Source organism: Ipomoea triloba, chromosome 4 (genome assembly GCF_003576645.1).
Source record: "Ipomoea triloba cultivar NCNSP0323 chromosome 4, ASM357664v1".
NCBI classification, from domain to species: Eukaryota; Viridiplantae; Streptophyta; class Magnoliopsida; order Solanales; family Convolvulaceae; genus Ipomoea; species Ipomoea triloba.
The window spans coordinates 31375643-31395498 of record NC_044919.1 but is presented as its reverse complement, the minus strand read 5'-3'; the positions used below and the strand labels follow the sequence as shown (position 1 = coordinate 31395498).

The following is a 19856-nucleotide window of genomic DNA, read 5'->3' as shown; positions in this document are numbered from 1 at the left end:
TTTGATTCAATTTACATTGTCCGTTTTAATGTTTTTGGTGTTCCGAAATGGAATTCGAGTCATTGCATATGAAATCACACTTTTGCTTCCAAGAATGGAAAACAAGGAAGAAAATAGAAAGGAAAAAGGAGAAAAAAAAATTGATCCACACAATTACATGTTAATTTTACTTTTAGAGAAATTTTACTTTTTGTCTTTAAAGATAATTTTAGAATTTATCCTAATTGTTGGTTATATTCACATTCCGTCCCTAAATTATCATTGACGTTGTACTTTTCGTCCATTCACTAACAAAACTTTGAGAGCGAAATTTGCAACTTTAGTATAGCTTAGGAATGGAGAGTAAGCACAAAAATATAATACTGTACTAGGACGAAAAATACAACCCTAAGGCCTTCCTCAATTGTTAAGTTTTTTGCACAAATATTTAGGCTCCACCTAAGAGAGAAGGGGAAGCAAAAAAAAAAAAGGCATTCTTTACACACCCGCCTGGGCGCGAAATCTGCGCCTCACGTGAGGCACAATTGTATTTTGCCCAGTGGGGCCCACAAGCTCAGCCAAAATCCAATATATTGCAGGAGAAAAACATCAATAAAATACTCATCCCCACATTTGTAAAAAACTACCCTATCAGCTTTTACTGTTCCAAATTTCATTCAAAATCAACTAATGGGGTTACCCTAATGATAGCTTAAGGTTGAAAAGTGAGTATGACCAACACTTAAGAACGAATTCTACAATTACCTTATAACTTAGAGACGAAAAGTGCAATTTTTTCTTACTTTTACTAAAACTCATTTTAATTATTAAATATTTGATTCTAACATTCAAATATCCAGCCAATGACCTTGTGATCTAGTGGCATGGAGTTACTCTCCCATATGAGAGGTTATGAGTCCGAACTCGTAATTATAAACAGAGTCAATAGTACTCAAAAAAATATAAAGTCTCTTTATTATTATTTTTATCAATACAATTAGGGCTGTTAACGAACCGAACATAAACGAACATGGGTTGTTCGTGTTCGTTTGTTAAGAATTTTATAGTGTTCGTGTTCGGGATCGTTTGTTAAGGATTTTGAAAATGCTGTTCGAGATCGTTTGTTAATCGTTTGTTAGTGTTCGTTAATGTTCGCGAACACGTTCGTGAACGTGTTCGTTAATAAACATGTTCGTTAAGATTAACGAACACGTTCGCGAACATATTTGTCCGTGAACACGTTCGTTAACCTTAACAAACATGTTCGCGAACGTGTTCGTTAACCTTAACAAACACGTTCGCGAACGTGTTTGTTAACCATTAAAATAAACAACATAACTATAAAAATAACAAAAACAAGATAAAAAAAATACAAACAAACTGTTTGTTATCCTTACAAGTTACAAGCCAAAAACATTAAAATGTAACTGATTTTGCATGGAACATCCAAAAAAGCTTCTTCAACTCCAAGTCATTCTAGTGATATAGTCTTCACATCTTTAGTACACTACATTAAATGATACATATGTATATATTGTTATATGAAATATTATTATTGAAGATAAAATGAGATATATTAAATATAAGAATTGAAAATACTTACTTTTACTTTCCTTTTCAGATTGTATAAGTTACGCAACCAATCACTTCCACAAAGTAGCATCTGAACAGTATTTGTCCCTAGAGATGCCCGATATGTGTCAATAACTCTACCACCAGCACTAAATGTTGACTCTGAAGCAACCGTAGTAATTGGAATTGATAAGATTTCACATGCCATCTTTGATAACACTTTAAACTTTAGATTGTTTGACTTCCACCAATCCAATGCATTAAATTTGGTAGAATCTCCTTCACAAATAAACACACCATCCTGTAAATAAGTATCTAGTTCAGACTTCACATTTTGGACAGTTTCAACATTCCTCACAAACTTCTCAAACTTTGATCTCCCTGTTTCAACGACTAGCCCCTTCCCTTTCCATGTAGTAGTAGCAACACAATTTTCAGAAGTATCCATTGCTTGAAAATCATTTTCCTTTGAAGTTGCTGCATATTTATCCAAATATATCTTGTATAACTCATACAAAGAATCATGAACAATAGCAATTTGTCTAGTAGCTTCATACTCAGAATAAATGACTGGAAAAGAAAATTCAATAAATGTCATTTTATTCCTAGGATCTAAAACAGCAGCAATAGAAAGCAATAGATTGCTACTACCCCAATATTTGTCAAACTTCTGCTGCATTCTTTGGGCCATGTTTTTCATCCAAGGTTCTACACTTACAGACTTTTGACATAAGATTTCTTTGATGTTATATAGTTCAGGAAGGAACAAATTTGATGTTGGATATTCAGAACCTATATTTAAAAAAAAATAGTTAAATTATATAACACTTATATATGATAGTAATAATATAAATAAATTTAATTGTATAGCAATGTACCTGAGATAATTTGTGTAACTTCATTGAAATGCACCAATAAAGAGCATATCTCCTCAACTCTTTGCCAATCATCATCAAAAGGCAAGCAATTATAATTCGGATCTCGAAGTTGATATCGGGGGAATACTTGCTTAAAATCCAAAGCACAGGACAACATAACAAATGTTGCATTCCACCTAGTGCAGCAATCTAAAATCAACTTCTTGCTAGGCACTTGAAGCTGTTTGCAAATCTCATTAAAACTATGCAATCGTTGAGGTGAGGCACTAATGTACTTGACACTATCTCTCACATTTTCAATGATAGACTTAATCTCAGAAAGACCATCTTGCACAAGAATGTTCAATATGTGTGCACAACAACGAATATGAATTTAACTTACCATCAAGTGGCAAATTTGTATGGAAAGAAAGAGAGTCATGTAACAACCTCACAGCTGAATCATTATATGAGGCATTATCCACCGTGATTGTCCACACTTTCTCTTCAATACTCCATTCTTGCAAGCATTTGTATATTGCATCACAAACACATGTACCAGTATGTGGAGGAAGAACTTCAACAAAGTTCAAAACTCTTTTCTGCAACTTACTATCCAAGTCTACAAAATGAGCAGTTATCACCATGTATTGGATGTTCTGGTTTGATGTCCATATGTCAGTTGTGATGCTAATTTTGTCAACTAATTTCAACAATCCTTGTACTCGTTTCTTCTCTATCTCATAAGTTGACCAACAATCTTTTGTGGTTGTTGTTCGACTAATTCGCTCATAATATGGACTTGCAGTTTGCATGACTATGTTGAAGAGGTCATACTCAACAAAGGAAAATGGCAATTCATGAACCATGATCATGTGAGATATAACTTCCCTTATCCTCGCTTGATCATACTTCCAACTTTGAACACCATTAACACTTTCTGATTTTTGTGTTGATGGAAGTACACAAATGTTCCTTTGCCCAGATAGATTTATCTTGCGTTTTATGCAACAATCTAAATGTCTTTTGTATTGTGTGGTTGTCCCATCCTTTTGCTTTTTCAATTTGTAGTTGCAGTGATTGCATTGCACTCTTTCCTCACCATTCTCAAGTTTGACCAATGTCATTTCCTGCCAAATAATTGAAAATTTTTTCCTTTGCTTTTTTTTATATGGTTCACAGTCCCCTTCCACTTCTTCAACTTCCTTAGTAACATCCTTTCCAGCATCACATTCTAACCCAATTAGGTCTACATTTGCTTCATTTCCTTCTGCCATATCTATTGGTAAGTCTGAAGAACCAACACTTGGACTTGAATATTGATCAACTGTGTTGTAACTTGCATAAGACATTGCTATTATACATAATACAAACAAGTAATTAAAAATATATACAATATTCACACTATAATTAAAAAAATAAATAAGATTATATAAAATTAATAAGATTATTGAATACTACCACATTGACACAGTACAATATGTTACATTGTTCTTCTTCATCTTGTCCAAATGTCCAACAAGCTTAACAAGAAAATTCAAAGAACAAATAAACACACAAATACAATGTCAAAGTGGCATACTAGCATCAACCATAATTACTAATTAATATAAAATAAAGCTAAACTCAAATAGTAAAAATAAAGCAAAAATAAAGAATACCATAAGAAATTATTGTTGGTGACTTTCTGGGTTGTTGCTTGCTGCCTGAGATTCTGTTATTAATGACAATACATATAAATTAATAAATTAAGGAAGTAATGAAGAGCAAATTAATGAAGTGTAAATGTGTGATATGTTATATCATATATGCGAATGTATCTCAGTAAAGGACAAACATAGATACATGTTGCATTAAATAAATTAATGAAGAGTTTCATGGCTTTTTTTTTCAAAACATCAGAAAAAGACAAACATAGATACATCATACATGCTGCATTCAGCATTTCCAAAACATCAGATGATGTTTTTGATCATTTCTTTTAAGAAATAGACTTAGTGGCACACCCACTAACATAACTTTTAGCTTTTAGATAATCAGATCTAAGCAAATAAACAAAACATGGTGTCACTAGGATAGTTAGATGCAAGAATAGAAAGCAAAAGTTAGCATGGTTTTTTTTTCCTTAACAGTTCAGAGAGACAGAGAATATAAATAGAGATACGTACAGCCGTACAGAGGCCGGAGGTGGCTACGACGTCAACAGACGGTGGCGACGGGACATCGAAATAGAGATGGAGGTGATGGTGGCGACGTAGCGACGCGATGGCGAAACANACAAAATGAGCAGTTATCACCATGTATTGGATGTTCTGGTTTGATGTCCATATGTCAGTTGTGATGCTAATTTTGTCAACTAATTTCAACAATCCTTGTACTCGTTTCTTCTCTATCTCATAAGTTGACCAACAATCTTTTGTGGTTGTTGTTCGACTAATTCGCTCATAATATGGACTTGCAGTTTGCATGACTATGTTGAAGAGGTCATACTCAACAAAGGAAAATGGCAATTCATGAACCATGATCATGTGAGATATAACTTCCCTTATCCTCGCTTGATCATACTTCCAACTTTGAACACCATTAACACTTTCTGATTTTTGTGTTGATGGAAGTACACAAATGTTCCTTTGCCCAGATAGATTTATCTTGCGTTTTATGCAACAATCTAAATGTCTTTTGTATTGTGTGGTTGTCCCATCCTTTTGCTTTTTCAATTTGTAGTTGCAGTGATTGCATTGCACTCTTTCCTCACCATTCTCAAGTTTGACCAATGTCATTTCCTGCCAAATAATTGAAAATTTTTTCCTTTGCTTTTTTTTATATGGTTCACAGTCCCCTTCCACTTCTTCAACTTCCTTAGTAACATCCTTTCCAGCATCACATTCTAACCCAATTAGGTCTACATTTGCTTCATTTCCTTCTGCCATATCTATTGGTAAGTCTGAAGAACCAACACTTGGACTTGAATATTGATCAACTGTGTTGTAACTTGCATAAGACATTGCTATTATACATAATACAAACAAGTAATTAAAAATATATACAATATTCACACTATAATTAAAAAAATAAATAAGATTATATAAAATTAATAAGATTATTGAATACTACCACATTGACACAGTACAATATGTTACATTGTTCTTCTTCATCTTGTCCAAATGTCCAACAAGCTTAACAAGAAAATTCAAAGAACAAATAAACACACAAATACAATGTCAAAGTGGCATACTAGCATCAACCATAATTACTAATTAATATAAAATAAAGCTAAACTCAAATAGTAAAAATAAAGCAAAAATAAAGAATACCATAAGAAATTATTGTTGGTGACTTTCTGGGTTGTTGCTTGCTGCCTGAGATTCTGTTATTAATGACAATACATATAAATTAATAAATTAAGGAAGTAATGAAGAGCAAATTAATGAAGTGTAAATGTGTGATATGTTATATCATATATGCGAATGTATCTCAGTAAAGGACAAACATAGATACATGTTGCATTAAATAAATTAATGAAGAGTTTCATGGCTTTTTTTTTCAAAACATCAGAAAAAGACAAACATAGATACATCATACATGCTGCATTCAGCATTTCCAAAACATCAGATGATGTTTTTGATCATTTCTTTTAAGAAATAGACTTAGTGGCACACCCACTAACATAACTTTTAGCTTTTAGATAATCAGATCTAAGCAAATAAACAAAACATGGTGTCACTAGGATAGTTAGATGCAAGAATAGAAAGCAAAAGTTAGCATGGTTTTTTTTTCCTTAACAGTTCAGAGAGACAGAGAATATAAATAGAGATACGTACAGCCGTACAGAGGCCGGAGGTGGCTACGACGTCAACAGACGGTGGCGACGGGACATCGAAATAGAGATGGAGGTGATGGTGGCGACGTAGCGACGCGACGAAATAGAGATGGAGGTGATGGTGGCGACGTAGCGACGCGATGGCGAAACAGCAGTGACTAGTGATGGAGAAAAGCGACGCGATGGCGAAACAGCAGTGACTAGTGATGGAGAAAACCGGCGGTGGCGCGAAACAGCAGTGACTAGTGATGGAGAAAACCGGCGGTGGCTGCCGACGTGAGAGTGGCTGCACTAGCTAGCGACTGGCGAAGTAGCGGACTGGCGACTGAACAAGTGAAGAGGAATTGATTTCTGAGGAGTGAAGAGGAAAACGTGGAACCCTAATGAAAGTGGCTTGCACAGTAGTTCCACTAGACTTTGTATAATTATATATATATATATATATATGTTCACGAACATGTTCGCGAACATTACTTAACGAACATAAACGAGCTTGTTCACGAACAACACTAACGAACACAAACGAGCTTGTTCACGATCTCTTAGCAAACGAGCTCCCAACTGTTCAAGCTCTGTTCGTTTATTAACCGAGCTCAAAATTTTGTTTGTTAATGTTCGTTTAGCTTAATAAACGAACGCTTACCGAACACGAACACGAGTAGTTTGTCGAAAGCTCTGTTCGCTAACACCCCTAAATACAATCGAAAAACACTAAAACAACTACACACAAATCGCGAAAAGGTACCCCAATTTCACCCTAAGAAAGCAAACATCTAACCCCTCACGGAAGAACATCAAAATACTGAAACTCTAAAACTTGGGGTCTCGAGTCTTATTAATTATTTATTTTCAATTCTACAAAAAAAAAAAAAAATACTAACAATTGCAAAAATCGAGAGAAAAAAAAAAAGTTATCCCAATAACATCATCAGGCAAACGTCTAAGTTAACCCCACTCTTAGAAACACCAAAATATGAAACCTCAAAACCCCACTCTCGAGTCTCTATCTTTATTTATTTTCACTTTACAACTCCAATTAACCAATTGCCCATATTTTCAAATGTTTTGGTTTCATGGAATTATTGAAGTGTGGGCGCCCGCACTAAGTTCAACAAAAAATGTCAGAAGAAATTGCTTGGAAGGTGGAGGAGAGGTTTCCGCCATTTTATAAGGATTCAAAGACTTTGAAATAGCCGCAGCGTGGAGTTGGGGTCCAGCTCAAACGTGATCGCTGTCGAATTGCTCAAACAAGAAAAAAATTTTAGAATTCAAAATAAAATGTTTTTTTAATTCTTGAAAAGGGCAGTGCGATAGCTAATTGTTCCTAGATGAAAGTTAATAAACAACTGTTGTGAAAAGTAAAATTTAAAACGTTATAATTACAAAGTCAACTATTTGACAAACTTAATTGGGATTGTTAACAAGATTCAAGATGTTAAACAATTAGTCTTGATGAATCAAGGTCGAATCATCAACGCACAACATCAAGTTTCACACGTAACTTATACACCACCTTGACTGATATTGACACCAACATTGAATAAACCCATAGGGAGTATCCACCAATTGACTATATTGGTGGCCTTTATTCATCAACAATATCTTTATTAAAAAAATAAAAAAGATTTTAAAAAAAAAATAAAAAAATAGAGGGGGGTGTTGGACTATTGGTTGGATTGACCACATTACTTGAGGCAGGGAATTAAAATTTTAATTTCTCTTTTGACTATTGTGGTTCATTTAATTAAGATTTAACTGGAAAAGAATGGAGAAAGGACTTTTGTAGGAAGAATAAATTTACGCAGTTTTCTTTTTAAGTGTGAAAATGTGATTAGTTTTAAAACATCAAGTGACGGTGATATCGTGAAAATGTACAATTTTAACTTTTCTCAGTAAATAGACACTTGGTTGAACAAGGAAAAAAAAAAAAAACAAACAAACAAATAAACGTTAAGAGTAGTCTACTAAAATTAAAGTTATTGACTTAAGGATATACTCCGTATTTGAGAAAGATGAAATTAAAATTGTTAAAGCAATAACAGTGAAAACCAAAACAGTTAAGACTACTTGAATTTGCACTACTTCTATTAGAGTAGTGTAATGTGACCGAAGTACTAAACAACTTTAACTGCTCAATCATTGTTTATAAATGGACTATCAGTTTTCGTTAAGTAATTGAAATAGTAAACCACTCCAATTACCCTATGAGATACACCCTTAAAATCCAAAGCCAAGTGCACAAACTATTAAATCGTATAGCTTTTGGTCAACTGCAAGGAATTTAAAAAGAAAAAAAAATCCGCATTGGGGGTAAGATATCCAACACGGAATAGTACTTATTAGTTTATTACCGGCATGCCGTGTGACATCCATTTTGAGTCCCACAGGTCGGTAGAATTTGGTTCCATTATGTATCGCATTAGGCAGTCCAAGTCGTGATTTTAGGAATCAATCAATTTATAAACCTAAAATACGACTCGACTCACTCACTCACTCCCTGCTGCTCAAGTACGGCAATGATTTGCCCACCTGTCCCAGACATCAATCGCTACATCGTCGCATACACAGTTTCTAGAGTTATTAGGCTAGTGTGCGGTTCATATTACTTTGACTAAGCTACTCCCTATTATGTTGGGTTATGTCGGGTAAGTTAAGTCTCCTGTATCTATTGTATTACTTGTAAGTTATTGTTGATCAATTGAATACACGAGATAATACTTTCACTGTTTCATTAATATCACTGTTGTGGGCGTGTAGATTGGGTATGAGTTAAAAAGGGGGAGGAAAAAAGTGTACTTCGCTTGAAGAAGCAGCAAAGCGGCGGAGCAGACCCAGACTGGACGGCACGCCACATGGCACATGCACCACTATTATTAGACCACAAACATAGTCGCTTCGCAACAAAGCAATGCGTAATTATTTCAATATTTGATTTTCAACGCATTTAGAGAAACCAAAAAAAAAAAAAAAAAAACAAGCGTCACCGCGCTCTGCTGGCAACCATAAACGCGTTTTTTAAGTATACCTACTCTCCCATTAGCAGTTGTAATCGAAAACCACTCAGTTTCCAACCACGCACGGTCCATGTGCAAAAACTCTACCAGTACCAAGATGCTAGAGAAAAGAGGCTGGTGTTTACTAGTAAAATAAAATAGTAAAATGCAATAATCAAAACATTTTGTTTCATTTCTTAGGCACTAGAAATGTCACAAGCAAATATCCAATAATGCAATAACACCTAAAGATGTCTGAACCAAGAAAAAGACAAACCCACTTAAATCAATGTTAACATCACATTAAACTTCTCCACCCCCCCTTCACCAGTCCAAACCCATGATATTCACAAAAAGATTCATGAAAATTGTTGCCTCAAATGAGGAGAACCAAATAGACTTAGTTCATCACCAACTTATTGCAATACTGGAGTTAAGACAATTTTGAGCATTCCAGACCAGTCTTTGCCTTATTATCCCATAGCATACTTCTGTGTCCAGCTACGAGCAGTGGCCTCATATTTGGCCCTATCAGTCTTGTACATGTGTGCAATTTCGGGGACGAGAGGATCATCAGGGTTAGGATCCGTCAAAAGAGAGCAGATGGACAACAGAACCTGAATGAATTATACAAGTACAATGTAATTAAAGTCTTAGACAGCAAAAGCTCCAAATAAAAGAAGGGAAGCAGAAGACAAGACAAAATAATTCAGGCAATAAATAAGCACAGCTCCCATCAAATCAAGAATAACACAACAATAATAACACAAACCAGCCATCATCAATTTTTGTATGCTAGGTAAACACAAGGCACTATTATCAAGGACAAATGAAAGCAATTCCTAAACATACTAAAGTGCATAAAGTGCAGGATATCAATAATTGTGGAGCATAAAGTGCATACATTATTGCAAGAAGATTTTTTTTTTTAATTATGCCAAATGTATTTCCTTCACGAATACACACAGCAGACACTGAGACAGAAACATCAAGTATAAACAGAAGGCAATTGTAGCTCAAACCTTGGATATGGTGAGTGCTGGACTCCACTGCTCTTTCAGAATATCTAGGCAGATACTTCCGTTGCTATTGATGTTTGGGTGAAAGACCTTAGTTCTAAATGCAACCTGACACAATAAATTTTAACATTTTATTTAGGCCACTATTGCAAAATTTAAAAATTAGACAAGATGCCAAGGGTTTGTTTAGTTGATGAATATGGTTCCATTTTTCCTTTTTCTGATTGGAAAATTAGAAAACATGTTCACGAGTAGTAAACTTATGAATATTTTTCCAATTTAGAAACCATGCTTTAATTTGACTTATTTTCTTAATATAATGTACTCATAACCAATAGTGGTTGTATTGGTGGCAGTGGGTGGTGAAGTAATGGTAAGCTAAATACTCTCCTATTACTAATGAGATTTATTCAAAACTCATGTACCATGGAGCAGTAGGTTACCTTAGGTGGCTTAAAAGGGTAATCAGGTGGGAAATGAATTGACACCAGAAATACACCTCCAGTGTATGGGCTATCAGATGGCCCCATAATAGTTGCCTGCCATTGGAACATATCTTCCGCCACAGGACCTACAACAAATGAATGTGCAATGAACTTCAGTATTGAGGATGATGACACCAAAAAAAAAAGGCACACTGCCAAATAAGTGAGATAGGAATAGCAATAGCACAAAATCAATTGCCCTCTGCCTAAGGCTAAACAGCAAACATGGGAGCAGGACTCAATACTCACAACCTAAGTCCTGCATAATGTTTAATAATCTCAATATTTGTTGGATTTGCTTCCTATAAGAACATGTCTTACTACTGCTAGGCTCAAACTTGACAAGGTAAGATAACACATGACCTACTTAAAGCACACTGCTTATAGAGAAAGTTAATAAATTTATTCATAACTTGTTAAATGTTACGGAGTAAGTGTTACTACAAATGAGTGATAAGCATCTACCTAAACCATAAGTGACTAATAATTTAGCTGCCTATGAGAAATTCAAAAATACTAATTCAGGAAAATAAATTAATAAATTGTTAGCTATTGGTCTATACCTTAAGTGTTACTACAAATGAGTTAAGCATCTATTTAAAGTTCTAACCCATAAATGGCTAATAATCAAGTTCCATAAATGATATAGCTTCCTATGAGAAATTCAATAGGACTATAGCATGCAAAGAAAACCAATTACTAATTGAACAAACAGAGACTACATTTGCATTATTAATTGAACAAATGTTGATGATATAAACTATGATACAGGACTAGATGAATATTTAAAGCCTGAAATCCTGAATCACAGGTTTTGGAAGAATTACTCAATGCAAAATTTAACTGCAATCAAAGTCTGCTTTTCATGCCAATGACAAATAAATTCAATTCCTACCAGTTCATAGATTCCTCTTAATACCACATAGAATGCAAATAAGATCAATTTACCCTAACTGATATAAATTACAGTAAAGCAGTGCTAACAGTTTAGCTTGTAGCAGAGGTGACAGCTTTTAATATATCAAAGTGATAAACTAAGCAAAGCACATGATTAGAAACATCAAAGCATACCAGCGCTGCATGATGTGGGAGGGTCCTTCTGCAGATCCTTGAGCTCCTTCAAAATGCGCTTCGACGCCATGTATTAATCCGAACAACTTAAAATCCCTACCAAATCAATTCACATTCCACACAGTTTATCAGCATTCAAACGCCACCAAATCGTTTATACAATCATAGCAGTGATGAAATTCGGAAACTAGAGGAGCCTACAGGTCAACGAGACTCTGAATTTAAACCCTGACTAAGACCGTAATCTGTACCTCACACAAACAAAAACAAAACCCTAGATCACGATATCTCTACCAGATACACGGGCATCATACATACACCACAGATACAGTCAGAATTTAAGGAGAACAAGCAGCCGGAAGAGGTACCTGAGGTCGGAACACGGAGGAGAAGAGCTGAAATGGCGACGACGCGGTGATTTCGACAAGGGAGAGAAAATTATGGGCGATTTAACGGAGGATTTTAGAATTTATATGACGGTGTGGGGTCCACACCGTGTTCTAGAATCATCGTCTGAAGTTGTAATTCGCGTACAATCAACGGCAACCTTACCCTTTTTAGGGTTTGCCCAGTTCTCTATATGGATACTGGGTTTCTATTATGGATCCGATATGTATTTCAAGACTAAAAAAATTATTTGTATTCACGAGAATATATATTTTGTGTTATCCAATTACGGTTGGATTGATTGGCGGTCCATAGTAAATTATAAGGACGCTGTTAATTAAATCCTTTATCCGTTTATAATCTAAGTGTGGAATCACAAATACAATGAATCGCATATAAATCAAACTAATCAACTAAATTATGTTCATGATTGTGGATCTTTAATTAAAACAAAAATAAGGATAAAATCTTTAATTAAAACAAAAATAAGGATAAAGACTTACTTGATTTCACTGGAGATGTAATCTTTAGACCGAATGAATTAAGAATGCTTCACTTTTTTTATCTGTATGCCTTAATCACCTCTTATGGATACTAGAAAACTCAGAGACTATAAACCTTATGAATTATGATTGAAAAATCGTATGATCTTTAAAGTTTTTCAGAGTATTTATAGATGTGATAAGACCTCATCTTTTAAGAGGAATGGGAAACCTCCTTTTAGAATGGAATAGAAATCCTTTTTAGAATGTGAAACCTCTTTTTATGAAACTCATAACCTTTTTCCATTATACATCTTTTAACAAAATGAAGGGGGAATTTCATCCAGTAATTCCGCATTTATACATCACTATTCATCACCATGAGTCCCTTATAAAATTACAACCTTTATTATATGAATCAATGTTAGGAAATAATTATTTCTCATCCCGCAATACTTGTTTAAGGACATCATTACACTACAAAGACCCAAGATTAGTTGATGAACAACATGTGTAGTGAATCATTGTGTCCATTATGAACCTTTGTATATATAACTTGTGAAAGGTAAGAGATAAGAGACTTAGCTCATTCAATACACAGTTCTCAAGCTCATATTTGAATACATCTGAACAATCATTTTCTTAACTTATTAATTATGTTCCTTATTGTTTGGTATTTAAGTAACGGATATGAATAAAATGAGAGTATCTAGTAAACTTCCTGGTCCTCTCTTACTAGGAAAAAGTTCTCACACCAAATATGTACCAAATTATCTCACTGCTTGGAACATATTATGTGCAGGTGGCAAAGAGTCGACATTGAGATGTTAAATTTTTTCATTGATGTAAGCTCTCGGGAAGATCAACTAACATAACAACATGTTATATCTAGAGTAACTTTAATTCATTATGCAATGGCTCTTTTCCTTGGAGATTCCGTTTTTTGGAGTCTAACGTAGTTATAATTGGATACTGATTTAAAGGTAAATTGCTTTTTTTTTTTCTCCATAATAATACTTTTAAAAATATCAATTCTCAACAAATAAACAATAAAATAATGGGTTTGCTGGAACCCATTTACAATGGTAATGACTCTAACACGTACGTTGGACCAACTTGATATGAGTACAAGATGCTATTTTAATTTGATACTTAGCTCTTTGTATATAGATCACGTATTTAACAATGATTATATTCTTCATGCTTGATCAATTTAATTAAATACTTAATTCCATTAGTGGTTTGAATTGTGTCTATATAGAGTTTAACATATATAACATATATATATATATATATATATATATATATATATATATATATATATATATATATATATATATATATATGCGTTCAAATGCGTACTGGCCGCCCAGGAGAGAAATGCGGACGAATCACACCGCGCGACGTGTCCGGAATGTAGTTGCACCTAACGTTATAACTAGGTGCACGTCATGTTATATGAATTTTATGCACAAAAAATATGTTAAATTAAATAAATGTAGATAACTTATTTGCTTACGATTTATACATAACTGATAACTATATGAAAGCATCATGTGAGTTTCAAAATTACCTATATATATTTCAAAACAATTATGGAGTTATATAGCATATGCTGAGAAATTTTGTACTCTTTAATTTGTGACGAGATTTATTGCTAGATATATTATGTTGATGACTTTCGTATATGTGTGTCTATATGTATTATCATTAAAGTTATTTTCATGGTTTCAGATATAAAAAATACTTGTGACATTATAAGATGGACTACTTAATTGTTTCTTCATTTGAGAAGCAACAAGGTTTTGTAAAGTGTAACTATGATGCCAATTTGCTTGCTAATCAAAACAAGGTGGGTTATGAATTGGTTATTATGGGCAATCAAGGAGAGTTCATGGTAGCTAAAATGGATACTCACTTATGGTTGTGATTCATATAGTTTTGTCATGCAAAGAGACACACTCATAACTCAAACAAATTTGGTTTATCAATCTTGAGTTCTCGATTCTTCCGTGCTAGTTTGTAAATTTCACAAGATCACACTCATAGATTTATCTTAAAAAGACATGAGTGGTTAATGATTGTATTTATGATTTTCTACTACGTGTAATTTTGACAACATTAGTTGTTGGTTTTATCAACCACGAGGTGGTCAATCGGGGCGCTAACACTACCGGAAAGTAATTTAGTCTTAAGGTTTGTGAAAACAGTGTTTTTAGCCTCTCTTTTATTTCGAATGGCTTAACCTTTTTCAAGGGTTAACACCCCTATTTATACGTATAAATAGGGGTGTTAACCCTTGAAAAAGGTTAAGCCATTCGAAATAAAAGAGAGGCTAAAAACACTGTTTTCACAAACCTTGGGGGGGTTGAAATTTCCTAAAGCCTTTTGATATACTTTAATTTCCTTATAACGCCCACGAATCCACTATTGATATGATCTTCATCATCTTAGGAAGATTCCGAATCCGCCTCACCCGAGCTCCCCTTCATGCCAACTACCCGATCTGCTCTGTCCTTTAACTTGTCTCTCCGCCTACTCGGCTCGCTCATCCTATCCTCGTGGTTCATGGTGTCAACAGTTGTAGTCAGCACAATATATCTAAACTGTCTTGATGGAAGCAACATTACAGTCCACCCTCCAATATCCTGTCTACCGGCACTCTTGGCTGAGGGTCGGTCAGTTCGAATTCCTCTTAACCGTCGAGTTCGACATTCTTCTCCTCCTCATCCATCAAGTCATTCGGAACATTTGGCTTCAACCCGATTATTTAACCTTCCCAATTGCCAAATGATTCAACCCCTTGGTCAGCTAATTCATTTCTCACCCACGCCGACTCCTACTCCCGGTCGGTCTTCCTTGCATTTAATCTGTTGCCTCTCAGTTGGTCACCCCTTTCTTTCCGAGTATTGAATCATGCCTCCTCACCCATCATTTGTATTCCTTTTACTAATTAGACAATCAACTAATTAGATAGTTCATTCTTTCGATAGGGCTATATATGTTTACAAACTAACCAGGGAGTCTGAACTCTGAAATGTCACTGCCCTTTCTTTTACACTTTCTGAAGAAAAAAGAAAATTACAAACCCAACAAATACTATGCTGTGTTTGGCAAAACTTATTTAGAAGCTTATAACTTATTTTAAGCTACTAATAAGCTATAAGCTTTGTTTGGTAATGTTCTCAAAATAAGCTAGTAGCTTAAAATAAGAGCTTATTTTGAAGCGATACTTCTTTTTCCATATTTATCCTTATTATTTTATATAAATGACATCATTTATCCCTCCCAATTAAAACTCTTTTGGCCTTTTTTCTTCAATATGTTTCGTTGTAATTTTAATTTGATATTTGTGTTTGAACATTAATTTTTGTATAAACTAATTTTATGAATTATAAACATCTTGTTTTACTATATATATTTTCAAATATATGTTCTTACTTTATATTTTATGAAATTAAATTGATTTCATTATTTTATATTTTAATATATAAACAAACCTATTTAAATTTAAAACTATTTAACTTTTATGAAAATGTCCTTTTTAGTGTTTTTATCTTTATCAACTTATCAAAAAGCTAATTTTACCAAACACTTTTAAGCATAACAATTAGCTTAACAGCTCTTCAGATTTCAGCTTCGAGCTTATAGCTTTTCAGCTTTCAACTACTTTTCAGCTTTCAGCTACCGTTTCAGCTAGGTTTGCCAAACATAGCCTATCGTGTGTTTGACTGACCACGATCCAAAAACACATAAAGTATATATTATTTTAATTCACAAAATACATTATTTTAACACATAAAGTATATTATTATAATTCATAAAATACATTATATTATTTTATAAATTTCATTATTCTAACACAAAGTATATTATACATTATTTAAACTCATAAAATACATTCTTATCCCACAAATTTCATTATTCTAACACATAAAGCATATTATTCTAACTTATAAACTACATTATCTTACCATAGAATGTTCATTATTTTAGATAAAGATTTTTTTTTAACATCAAAACAACGTCGTTTTAAACTGTAATCCATACAGCTGTGTGGACTGATAATTGCCCTAAACCATTGATCCATAGTCCCAGCCCAATTCAGAATAAGATATATTGGGCCAATATGACAGCCCAAGCATATTCAATATAATAATAATAATAATGAGTTTTTATATGTGACACATTTAAACTCGATCATACTTTATTCATGGACGACTTAATTAATGGACAAATTGATGGTCATATTAATAATTAATCTTTTTATAAGAGATGACATTTTAAACTTGTGACATCTCTTAAAAAATGAGAATGTACGGATACTTATGATAACCAATTTGATTATACAATAACAATAATTTGATTAATAGTAAAAGTGTCACAACCCAATCCAAATGCAACAAAAAATAATACTAACAAACCTATGCACAAATTAAATCACACACCACAACGAATGCAACTAATCATACATACATTTTTAAGAAATGGAGAATCTCCTTCTCCTAGGCTTGGTAATATCCACAACGCCATCATCTAAATTGGAAGTGTCCTTAGATCCATGCTTGAAAGGGTTCAACTTCCCCAACTTCTTAGACATAGATGAAAAGAACGTGGGCTTCCTCACACTCGCACTACTCCCTTTAACAGAACTCCCTTGACTCCCCTTATTATTCTGCATATCGGCTATGAACATCTTCATCTGCAATAGCTCTGTTCGCAACGCTTCGTTCTCCTTCACCAATGTAACGTCGGCTTGTAACTGGTTCCTCGTTGCAATGGCGTTTGGGGTGCTCTTTGGGTCTTCTGCGCCGCTTCTGATTTTGAGCTGATCGTAGTATAGGGCGTGGAGGACTATCTGCACCGGTAAACGCTTGTTCTGGGAAGCGTGAACCCTAGCTTCATATGAGAGTTTTAGTGGATCCATTACGCTGCACACCTTTTCTCTTTCGATCTCGTCAAGCTGGGGATGAGCCTGCAAATGCAATCAACACCCATCTTATAATGTTAAAAAAGTAACAAAAATGGGGCAATCTAGTTGAATTCGTCATATAATTAACTTAGAAATCACAAAGTTACAGCAAGTTCAGCAGAGCAGTTCATTGGCTTTATAGGTTTGAGTTGGTCAATTATAGACAGCATATGTTGGTTTACCTTTAGTGGTCTTTTGTGGGCTAGATCACAAGACGGGGTTTACCATAACATGGTTTATCTAGTGCACACCTTCAAGTAGTAATTACGAGATTCCCTCGTCACTTTGGTGTAACAATCACAAGTTTCAAATTTCAAACTTAAATCTTATGTAGAGCTGTCCGAACAGGCCGGTGGGATAGAGTCCACCTGGATCTGCCAAAGCCTGCCATATGGCGGGGGCGGGCTATTGAAAATAAGGGCCTAAAATAGGCCCGCCCACCAAGTCTACCCGTCAAAATACCCACCACAATATTCAAAGCTCGGGTGGGACGGAACGGACTAAGTTCGTTTTGACGGCTCTACTCATATGTGAGTTGCTTTATAGTTAGAGTAGGTAAACAATTTAGGCTAATTTATTTATGTCTATTAGTATTTTTTGTTTGAGTAATTAAACAATTTAGACTAATTTACCTATATACTCACAAGTAAACTTTTGGGTGATTGCTGCTAGCTTTTCTTCAAATCAAAAGTATGGTTGAATGTGTACTATGCTAGATTATTACCTTTAAGTAAATATCGATAGCTCTGTAGAGATCATCATCAACCTTTCTTGCACCCTTAGGGACTAAATTTGCAATTCCATTAAACTTGGAAATACTGAGCTCAACGTGAGTGGCAATCTCGCCCAGATAAGCATCCACGGTCTTGGCAACTCTCTGCATCGCCGTCGAGCAAACTTCTCTGAAATCGCCGCCGTTAAACACCGCCACGCTCTTCTCCTTCTCCACAAACCCGGAGATAATCCTCCGCACGCTCTCCAAATCGAACAGCCTCTCGCCGTCGAAGGTAAACGACAACACCAGCAGGTCGTCCACCGTCACGTGCTCGAGGATCGCCGATACCCTCTTCTCCAGCTCGTTTTTGCACCCGGTGGCGGCTCTGAGGAAGATCGCCGTTCTGAGGAGACAACATAGGAAGTTTATCGGAAACGCCGCCTTTTCCGGCGGCAAGAGGGTCACGATCGACTCGAGAAGGTCCCGTTGCCGGATTCTGACGTCGGAATCCTCCGCCTCCGGTACCATCGACTTCGTGCCGTTGCCTGAGTGGTCTCGTACGAGGTCCCGGAGGGACCGTTCCGCGTACGTTATTATGGCGCTGGCTATCGTTAACGGCTTCGCGCCACGTGACCTCATCGTTGCGATAATTTTGGCGAAGAACGCCACGTCTAGAATCGTTAGCTCCTCCGTCCACCAATTCGGCGGCGACCTGCTCGGAAAATTCGCCTCCACGCACGCCTAAATCAAAACCAAACCTTAATCAGTTAAGTTCGTATAATATATAATAATATATAAACATAAATATGCAATCCAACTATCAGACTTTTAGTTGAGATGAAACACATGTTTCAAATTTTCAATTTAGTATTACAGAGCCAACACCATATCAAATGTCATAGATTTGAATCTTTACATATCACCAGATAAAAAAAGACTATATTGACACGTTAATTGACTCAAATCAAACTACCTTTGCACTTGCTAATTCCACGCATCGCTGCACGATTTTGAGATCTTCGGCGAGGGGAAGAAGATCCTCGCAGGATTTAAGCACGACAAGGGCGCCGGAAAGGCTAGACAGGGCCACCTGCGACAGAAAATCCTCGGTCCGACCGGCGAGGTTGTTGTCGCAGTACTTTTCCGTCATCTGAAGAAACTCGGCGGCGCAACGCAGAGCCGCCACGTTATGTACAGTGATCTCAAAGTTCACTCCGTAGCAGAATTTCGCCGCCCTTTCGAAGATCTCAGGGCCGCCGGGAATCCCGGACAGATTTATCCTCGTTAAATCAGCTTCTTTACAGTCCAGAATCAATTTCCTTATATAATTGCTCTTCGCCACAAGCATAAACTGCAAATAAAAACACAAAAATATATAATTCATCATTTTAACAACCACTAATTCCCCATGCCATGCACACAATCTGATATATATATATATATATATATATATATATATATATATATATATATATATATATATATATATATATATATATATATA

The 19856-nt window shown here is 35.1% G+C and overlaps 3 protein-coding genes across 3 annotated transcripts in view; all 3 read right to left on the bottom strand.

Moving 5' to 3' along the window:
• Positions 1-1450: 1450 nt before the first annotated feature.
• On the bottom strand, positions 1451-3760 carry LOC116016162 (zinc finger BED domain-containing protein RICESLEEPER 2-like). Its single transcript, XM_031256324.1, has 4 exons — positions 2812-3760; positions 2430-2756; positions 1583-2343; positions 1451-1486 (listed from the first exon to the last, which is right to left on the bottom strand). The coding sequence occupies exons 1-4, from the start codon at positions 3758-3760 to the stop codon at positions 1451-1453; spliced, it is 2073 nt and encodes a 690-aa protein (XP_031112184.1).
• A 5628-nt stretch (positions 3761-9388) lies between these two features.
• LOC116017156 (ubiquitin-conjugating enzyme E2 28-like) lies at positions 9389-12325 on the bottom strand. Its single transcript, XM_031257686.1, has 5 exons — positions 12165-12325; positions 11797-11892; positions 10684-10811; positions 10244-10348; positions 9389-9838 (listed from the first exon to the last, which is right to left on the bottom strand). The coding sequence occupies exons 2-5, from the start codon at positions 11864-11866 to the stop codon at positions 9695-9697; spliced, it is 447 nt and encodes a 148-aa protein (XP_031113546.1). The 5' UTR covers positions 11867-11892; positions 12165-12325; the 3' UTR covers positions 9389-9694.
• A 4666-nt stretch (positions 12326-16991) lies between these two features.
• Positions 16992-19856, bottom strand: part of LOC116016378 (root phototropism protein 2) — a 3839-nt gene continuing 974 nt past the window's right edge. The window contains exons 3-5 of the mRNA XM_031256618.1: positions 19326-19703; positions 18362-19093; positions 16992-17640 (exon numbers count right to left, since the gene is read on the bottom strand). Coding sequence (XP_031112478.1) covers positions 17146-17640; positions 18362-19093; positions 19326-19703 — 1605 coding nt within the window. The 3' untranslated portion in view covers positions 16992-17145. The remainder of the gene's footprint in view (positions 17641-18361; positions 19094-19325; positions 19704-19856) is intronic.

Bases quoted from the DNA above. Each gene is read 5' to 3' on its own strand.
- LOC116016162 (XM_031256324.1), bottom strand. From the start codon at position 3,760: ATGTCTTATGCAAGTTACAACACAGTTGATCAATATTCAAGTCCAAGT. The intron at 2,757-2,811 runs GTAAGTTAAATT...TTCTTGTGCAAG, and splicing joins TACAAATTTGCCACTTGATG to ATGGTCTTTCTGAGATTAAG. The intron at 1,487-1,582 runs GTAAGTATTTTC...CATTTAATGTAG, and splicing joins ATCTGAAAAGGAAAGTAAAA to TGTACTAAAGATGTGAAGAC.
- LOC116017156 (XM_031257686.1), bottom strand. From the start codon at position 11,866: ATGGCGTCGAAGCGCATTTTGAAGGAGCTCAAGGATCTGCAGAAGGAC. The intron at 10,349-10,683 runs GTAACCTACTGC...TTATTGTGTCAG, and splicing joins ACCCTTTTAAGCCACCTAAG to GTTGCATTTAGAACTAAGGT. The intron at 9,839-10,243 runs GTTTGAGCTACA...TAATTCATTCAG, and splicing joins CAGCACTCACCATATCCAAG to GTTCTGTTGTCCATCTGCTC.